The sequence below is a fragment of the Passer domesticus genome, chromosome 12 (assembly GCF_036417665.1).
Source record: "Passer domesticus isolate bPasDom1 chromosome 12, bPasDom1.hap1, whole genome shotgun sequence".
NCBI lineage: Eukaryota > Metazoa > Chordata > Aves > Passeriformes > Passeridae > Passer > Passer domesticus.
The window spans coordinates 6,014,224-6,022,848 of record NC_087485.1 but is presented as its reverse complement, the minus strand read 5'-3'; the positions used below and the strand labels follow the sequence as shown (position 1 = coordinate 6,022,848).

At 52.9% G+C, this 8,625-nt stretch overlaps 1 protein-coding gene across 2 annotated transcripts; it reads right to left on the bottom strand.

Annotated features, from left to right (window-relative positions):
- Window positions 1-2,422: 2,422 nt before the first annotated feature.
- CFAP20 (cilia and flagella associated protein 20) lies at window positions 2,423-8,625 on the bottom strand. Of its 2 annotated transcripts, XM_064387286.1 has the most exons (6): window positions 8,442-8,624; window positions 6,341-6,420; window positions 5,197-5,308; window positions 4,670-4,858; window positions 3,460-3,570; window positions 2,423-2,561 (listed from the first exon to the last, which is right to left on the bottom strand). In XM_064387286.1, the coding sequence occupies exons 1-6, from the start codon at window positions 8,523-8,525 to the stop codon at window positions 2,556-2,558; spliced, it is 582 nt and encodes a 193-aa protein (XP_064243356.1). In that variant the 5' UTR covers window positions 8,526-8,624; the 3' UTR covers window positions 2,423-2,555. The 2 variants fall into 2 exon arrangements, with proteins under 2 accessions (XP_064243356.1, XP_064243357.1); XM_064387287.1 differs by lacking the exon at window positions 2,423-2,561 and having other exon boundaries at window positions 3,451-3,570; window positions 8,442-8,625.

Sequence of the window (8,625 nt, the reverse complement as noted above, 5' to 3'; positions counted from 1 at the left end):
GTGCAGAGAAGGAAAACTGATTTTTGGGTGGGCCCTGCTCTCCCTGGGTTGAAACCAGGGCTCCCCACAAAGATTCTTTTCTCTCCCACTAAACATGAACTGCAACAAGGACTTATGCAGGAAGGAAGGAGCAGGCCACCCACAGAAAGGTGAACCAGGAGATATTTGAGATCTTTTCTCCACAGGCTGCCTGCACTGAACTGGGACTCCCCTCTACCCACCCCTCATACCCAGCTGGGGCTGCCCCAGGAGCAGGCAGGCAATAACCATCCATGACTCCCACCTCTGCCCCATTCCTTCCTGCATTCCTCCTCTTCCCATGTAGGAGGACATTGCATCTCAGCCACATTAAAAGCCATAACCAAAGGAGTAAGAAGCTGGGTGCTCCACCACAGGAGTTTTTCTTGTGCACACTTAGGAAAGGGCTGCTGACAGGATGCCTCTGACATTCTGGACCATCTACAGCAGCATCCTCTTTTCCCACAGGAGAGCATCCAACTTCACCCACCTTCAGTGAGATGGTTAAAGTTTTGATGGGAGAGAGGGATTAGAAGAGAGAGATTTTGGAAGCACTGTGTAAATCACCAGCATCTGGCTGTAAAGGAAAGAGCCAGTATCCGATGATGCTCCACTTTGTGCAGCAAGTAAACAGGAAGATTCACTATTTTGTTTCGTATTTAAAAATACACAGAAGGTCCATATGGATGTAAGGGTTTGTGGCTGGGAGTTTATTCCAGCAAATCCGCTGGCACAGCTCCTAGAGGTCGGGCAGGAGTTGGCAGCAGGGCCCATCTGATCTCTGCAGAGGCAGCCAGCTCGGGGCCCAGGGGAGCCCAGCCCCTCTCAATGCACCAGGGCCAGTCACTCCGGGTGAGCTCAGCTCTCAAGGACCAGGGGAAACTCCAGCACAGGTCCCAGCAGGGCAGGGAAAGGCAGCAGCAGCTCCTGCTGAGTGTTCAGCTGCCAAAGGCTGCCAAAAACACATGGTGTTGAGCAAGGCCTTGCGGGAAAGGATGCACGTTTTACCCTCCTGGGAGCTCAGCAGCTCCCTCAGCTCTGGCAAGCTTTGCAAACATGGAGAAAGCCTCGCCATGGAGTTCATTAAGGCCAACCCTTGGAACGTGATCCAGTGCAATTCCACTTAACAGATTGAGTCCAGCCAAGCCCTGACATGTGTCAATGCAAGATGGATGGTGCTTTCTCGTGTAGGCTTCCTTGGCTGGGCTCCTCAGAGCTACCAAGCTGTTCAGCTGCTAGAAGAATTGCAAAGGTCTTCTCCAGAAAGCCTTCTGCAGGTGCAATCCAGCCCCACGTGGCAGCACCCCCACTTCAAAGCCCAGCAGCTCTAAAGGTGCAGGTGAGGCAGCTCTGTTACAGGGGTGGAGAGCTTTGCCACAGAGGTGCAGAGAGAGAGGGCACAGACCTGCCAAACCTTTAAACCAGGCGAGGTCTCAGTGGTCAGGATTAAACCCAGAATCTAAGGCAGATGTCCCCCAGCAGGCTCTCCTCCTCCTGGGAGAGAGCTTTGTTCTACAGAGCAGTAACAGAAGTGAAATCTTCCCCCTTCACTGCACAGCCCAGGGAAGGATCAGTCCCAGCCTTTGGCACCTGCCCTCCAGAGTAGTGATGGGGGGCTTGGCCCCGGACAGGAAAGGCATCATCTACTCCCAGACTCACCCCCTTACTGATGGAGTCTCTGGCCTTTCTACAACAAAGGCAGATTGGTTTGAGGCAGGGAAGGGCAGCTCCAGCACAGGAAAAGACTTCCGCTCCTGTTCTGCTGCTTTGCTGAACCTCCCCTTTGATCCCTGGGGAAAGGGACAGTCTGGCAGCTGGAAGGTTATTGTGTGCCTCGTGCTGCTAAAGGCTTGGCTGGGAGCTGGACTGAGTTGGTAACTACACAGCCAACAAAACTGTGCCCTAACAGGCAGGTAAGCCTGATTTGTCACTGCTGGGGAAAATAGCTTCAAGGAAAAAGGGAATGAAAAACCCATTTTCATGAACAGCATGAGTTTTTGTCATAGTACCACAAACTTCATGGACTGGAGACAGTTTCTGTCTTCTCTGTGGAAACTCACTAATTTTCCTCTCACCAGATTGCTGCTGTTTGTGTCTGTGCTATCCCTTAAAGAGTGAGGGTGCTAATCAAAGTCAAGTTCAGAGGCAAATTCTAACATCTGGGTTCTCAAAGAAATTCTCTGGCACTTTCTGAAGCACTAAAAAGTTAGGGATCCATCAAAGCAGGAAGAAGACAGAAGCAGATTTACAGAGCCAAATGTTTAATAACTTTTCAAGAACAAGTATTACATCCATATTTAGAGCATATATAAGAGATGGAAACAAGGAAATAAAAAATAAAATTGCTAATTTCAAGAGGATACACTTAACTTCACAATTCCTGCTGAATCCCTTCTTTGGAGGCACAGTGGCCACTTTGAGCAAGACAAGACTGGGTACCAGGCCACCTGCAGAGTTTAGGCTCAGCACTTTAGGAACAGCCAGGAAAACTCTGACTCTGTACAATTTGCACGCCAACATCTCTTCGCAACGTGATGTTATTGCTGGACAGAGCAGGGAGAAGAAAGGAGACACTTACAAGACTTGGCAGCACAAGACAACAGTACTGGGAGGGCTCCAAGCACTCCCCAGACACGTCTGTGAGGCTGCTACAGCCCAGAGGGCACTGACAGGTTCCCCAGAGGTGTTACCTACAGTTAACACTGCCTTCTACCTCTCACTACCATCAGCCCCCAAAATCCTCCCTCAGCAGCTTGAAACTTTGCCCAGGAATCTTCTTTGCTAAAAGAAGTGTCTGCATTGGGACAGGCTGGCCCTGGCAAAGAAGGTGCTTCCTCACAAGCCTCAAAACTGCTGCAAGTTGCTCAAGATCTCTCAATATGGCAGCAAGTTCACTCCTCTCCCATCACTGCAGGAGCAGAGCTGGGCATTCCCTCCTGAGGGCAGCCATGGTGTCTCCTTCCCCCCTCATGGCACTACTGTCTGCACTGGGCAGGGAAAAGATCCAAGGGGACTCATTTTGGGCTAGAGGGACACAAACAGAATCTCTCCTGGAAGACAAATGTGGAGCTGCAGCTGCTCTGAAGAGCAAACTTGCTGAGCTGAGTCATGGATGAAAGCTCTGGAGAGATGCCGGGAGGCTGCAACTGCCCAGAGTCCTTCAACACAACCAGGGAGGACACGGGGAGCAGCTGAACAGCCCACCCTGCTCCTAGATGGGAATGACAATTTCCATGTGTTTTGGCAGGAAAGCCACACAACAAGGCACCCCAGACAGACTGCTCACCCTGGCAACAGAGAGGGTGCTCCCTGGCTGGTGGCCAAAGCTGGCGAGAGCTCTGCTGCCAGAAGAAACTCCGGGTTGCAAAGGCAGCAGGAGGAGGCAGAGGAATGCTAGTCTGGCTCACTGTTCTCCCACCCTCCTTCCCACCTCTAGCTCACCTTGGCCTTGTTCTGGACAGGCAGATACAGCTTGAACTCGGCTGGGAGCTCATCCTCTGAGTACAGCCGGTCAGAGAAATACACCCGTCGGATGCGACAGTTGGCGTGGATCTGAGAGTCAAAACAAAGAGTCAGTCCATTTTCCACATGCTCTTTCCACATCCAGCTTTGGTGTCATGCTGCAACATGGATTCTTTGGCTCAGCAGCTGGAAATCTATCTCACTGTCTTGCTTTTCTGAATCTGACAAGGCATCAGAGAAATGCTGGTCTGCTCCCTCTGCTTTGCATTTGCATCCCTGTCTCCAGGTATGAACACTCAGAAGATTTGGCTGAGCTCTGGTATCTCTGCCAACTGTCTTAGTTGCTAAGGGGATTCTCTGCTGTGAAGCGACCTCTGCTTTGCTGGTATCAGCACTTGCCAGAACACCCACAGCCTCAGCCTGCTGCATTTTTAACACACCCACTTCAGGGCCTCCCTGAGGTCAGGAATGAGCCTGTCCAGCCTGTGCTGCCTCCACTATCAGCTGGCAGCAAAGTAGCTGCTCTGGTCGCCCTTGTGAGTATGTGAGAAGGCAGACAACTCTCAGCTGACTGCCTGCACCTCAGGACAATCCTGCAAGGAACTGCAGCACTCCCCTCACACTAAGGAACAGGCACGCTTCACACACAGAGATTCCTCAAAATAACACACACCACTGGACACCGTGAACATGACTCCCTAGCATATGGAACAAGTTCCATGTCCTCAGCAGGAGCAAGCACTGCATCAGCTCTGTTACAAGGGACTCAGTGAAAGCAGGGCCACTCCACTACTAGGAAACAAGCTTGACCAGGGGGATGAATGGTCTGTACACTCTAGGTCTTTCCCATCCAGGTTCCCATTTAGCCAGTCACTGTCCAGCCTATCTGGACAGTAAGGCAACACACAGCTAATTCCTAGCAGAGCTCCACCTTCATGGCATGCCACAGGGAATTGCAAATCTCAGCCTGACCACAGACAGCCAGAGAAACAAGAGGGAAATGGGCTCCTTCATCCCAGTCTAGTCCAGTTAGGTGAGACCTCAGTCAGGCCTTTGCTCACCTTCCACAGTGCTCTGTAAAGAGCAGGGCTGGCAAAGGAACCACACAGGGCTAAAGCCAGATTCCCATCCTGCCTTCCCAGCCAGCAGGAACATCAGCAGCCATTGATCTCCCAGGGCAGCTTCTCACCTGCACTCTCAGGGTCTCGATGTAGTTGGTGCCGTAGGCGCGGCGCGTGAAGTCGGACAGGTTGAACTGGATCTGGTTCCAGCCGTCGTCCAGCCGCATGGGCATGGTGCAGATGAAGGGCTTCACCCGCGTCGTGCTCTGGTAGTTGCTCGCCCGGAAACGCCGACGGACGTTCTTGTCATCCAGCACCTGGGCGAGGAAGGCGGGCTGCTCAGCCAGGCGCCGGGCCCCGGCTGCCCAGGACAGCGCTACCCGTCTCCAAGAGGGCTCTCTGCTCCCACCCCCCCATTCCACAGCAGAAGTCATTTTAACACAGGAAACAGACCCATTTTCAGGAATAGCAACAATGTGTTTGTGAGCTGACTGATGCCCCCATACCAGAAGACCTGACACACCACATGGCCAAGAAAGCAAAACTGTTTTGGGGATCACTCACTGCCTGGGACAAGTTCCAACACAAGACTGCAGGCTCTCTGGCGCCTTCCTCAGTGGTCCCTGGAGGGGCCTCCCCACTGCACACTCCTCACCTGCACTTCAAAAGTGAAGTATTTTTTCAGGTTCTTGATGATCATCACTAGGAAAGGTAGTTTGATGCCCAGGGTCTTCTTTGGGTCAGCAGGGCACGTGATGTACGTGGTACTGAGAGGTGAGAGAAAAACACTTTAGGATCTCACACAGCACAAAGTGCACAGCCCGAGGTAACCCAAGTCTCTCCCTTGGCCCAATGCAGCCTTGGAGGACGGGCAGAAATGGGTAACTGTGACCAGAAGATCTCAGCAACAACCAGGGCCTCCTGTAACAGGAGGGGGAGTTTCAGAGGTAGCTGCAGGCAGAAAAAGATAGAAGGCACAAAGAATACATCTCAAATTGCACTTTTCTCACCCAGGGCATGAAACACCTTCCTGGACAGCTTCACCTCCCCGGTTTCAACTTCTGTTTCTTAATACAACCTCCTCCTACCCTTGACTGAACAGGTAGAGTCCTCCAGATCATGGCAGAGGCCCTGTGTGCTCTATACAGCTGGGAAAACAGAGCTTGTGAGCCCTAGAAGTACACGTCACGCCTGGCAAGTTTTGTATCAACACTTCTTGGAGGAAGAGAAGCACTGGCTCAGTGTGTCTGCAGGAGAGGAGTCTCCACTGCCCTTATAAGGAGCGCCCTGCTCTGAATCACCCCTGGAGAAGCCTTGGAGGCTCTGAGCCGCTCATGGAGCTGGCGTCTGTCTCCCGGGGCGATGGAGACGAGGTTGCTAAGAGAAGCTCCACAAGCAACTCCCCTCATAAATCTCCCTCTGATCTTCCTGCTGCAGGGAGAGCAGCTGTCACGTGAGGAGAACAGGCCCAAGACAATAGAAGAGACAGTAGACAGTGCTGCTTTTTCAGTAACTGGCAGTGCTGACTGAGGCTGGGTATTAAATACCTTTTATTTTTTTCCTTCAAGTGATGGAAGAATAATAGGATTTTATTTTTTATCCCTTAGCCCCACTGAGGATGAGAGTGAGAGCTACAGGGGAGTATCAGTGATATGACCCAGATTCTTCAATTTATTGACAAAGACATTGCCATCACATTGCTGTAGTTTGAAGATGATGTCTGCTGGCCACTGCCATCTTTCACTCTGCTTCAGGGCAGAGTTCTGCTCCCCCAGAACAGCAGAAGAGGCTTCTCCTACCTGACATTTGTTCCTTCAATCTCCAGCACCAGTGACTGAATGTCATTGTCCGTGATTCGCTTGATGTGGCCATTGCGCACCTGGACAGAAGTGGGGCAGACAGCACAGACGTTACTTGAGAGGGAAAAGAGGCACACACAGCTCCATTAAGAGAAGGAATAAGACCCCAGGAGGACCCATCTACATTCACTTGGCTCCTGCTCTCCTGGACCTTGCTGTTTCCAAGGCTTTGATCACTGCCCCAGAGTGCCAGCAAGAGTTTATGGCCCAGCATGCTGCACACAGACCGAGTGTAAGACTTCCATCTATCAAAACATGCTGCAGTGAACACAAGGGACTCAGCCTCATATCAGAGGCCCAAATAAACAAACATAAAAGAGTCAAAGTGCTATAAGGGGTAAAAACAAGGACAAGCAATAGAGGGGAGCCACCAGCCAGCCACTGGTCACCAAGGGGACTGGGCCTGTGCTGCTGGGCATGGCTGATTGCCTCTGGGGAAGGGCTCACACACTCAGGCACATTCTTACACACTCTTGCACACCCACACACACTCTCTCCCCACCAGCACAAGCAGTGCACATCCTACTAAGGCCAAAAAAATATATATGGGTTTTCTCCATGTCACAAAAGCTTGAGATATTCCCTGAGATGTAAAAAAAAAAAAGTAGAAATCACAGCCAGCTGGTGCTTTTTGCAAAGATATAAAAGTGTACATTAGGACAGCTACAAACCCAGTAATCTCAGACATGCACCTAGGACACGGGAGAATGTCAAATACTGTTTCCAGTTCTCACCAAAATGACAGGGGCATTTCATGCACTGCTGAAGAGAGCATGGCAATCCTCACAACAAGCACACCCAGGCTGGCCAAGCTTCATGCAAGAGAGACTATTGCAAGACTACTGCAGCTGAAAGGACCTCTGCTGACATCCACGCTGCAAGCAGAGCTCCTGCTCCCACTCATGGGCCACACAATCATAACAGCATCACCCTGCACAGGACAATTCACATGGGAAGGTGCCTCCAGAGGTCTGCAGGCCAACCTCAACCTCTAAGCAAGGTCAGCACAGCCTGCTTATGGCTTATCCAGTCTGACACCACACTACATCCATTTGTCTAAGAGTCTTTAATGCGTCCCGTCCTTGCACCATCCAAATAAGCTGTTGATCCTTTTCTAAAGTCACAAATATTTGTGCAAAACACAAATACACACGCTGTGTGAGGCATCCCAGCTCTTCACAGAGCTACATGGGTACCCCACTGATGGGAAAGAGGAGAGGTCTGTGCTTCCTGTCCCCCATCTCACAACTTGTAAATGCTCACACAAGCCCACCCAGGTCAAACATCACTGCTGTCTGAACTGCCGTGAAGGTTTTAGTTCCTGCTGAAAGCACAAAAAAATCAGCTAAGGCTCATGCACAAGCAACCAAATACAGGTTGTAGCCTTGGTCCCAGAGATCATAACAACTATTTCGCAAAATCACTAAACCATGGATGGTTTGTGATGGGGGAAGCAGCACAGCTCTGCATCCCCAAACACCCTGAGGATGGCTCCTTGATGCGAGACAGCCCAGAGAAGGCACGGGGCCCTGAGGAAAACCACTATAAAAACTGACAGGAGGGAGAAACAAAGTGAGAAGACATTCCCAACTTCTCCTACACCCACAGGCCCCCGCACAGCCCAGCTCTCCATGCCTCCGGCGAGCCTGTTTGAAAGGCGGGTCAGACACCAGACCGCCACCTCCGGCCCCTCAGGGGCCACGGGGCCTGGGGCATCCCGCTGCCAGTGCTGGCCGCTCTGCAGCTTCCCCACAGTGCCGCGGCTTCTGATCCGGGCGAAGGCAGAAAACACAATAACACCTTCCCCTCAGAAACACCCGAGGGGCCCGCTACCGGCCCCGGGGGCGTGCCGGTAACCAGCACCCGAGAGACCCCGGTAACCCGGCCGCTGCAGCCCCGGACCCGGCGGGGGCCGAGCGGCCCCACAGGTGCCCGGAGCGGCCCCAGAGGTGCCCGGAGCGCCCCGGGGGCTCCCCGGGCCTGCCCCGGGAGGCTGAGCCGAGCGGCCGCGCCGCTCCCCGGGCCGCGCCCGCCGCCTCACCTTCTTGTCCCAGATCTGGAGCGGTTTGCTGCCGATGCTGTAGAGCACCGAGAGGAAGCCGCTCTGGAAGGTGTTCTTGAACATGCCGGCGCCGGGCGGGCCGGGCCGCGCCGCGGCCGCCGCTCTGCCAGGACACGGCGGATCCCTCCGCGCCGCGCCGCCGCCGTCACCGGGGAACCACTCG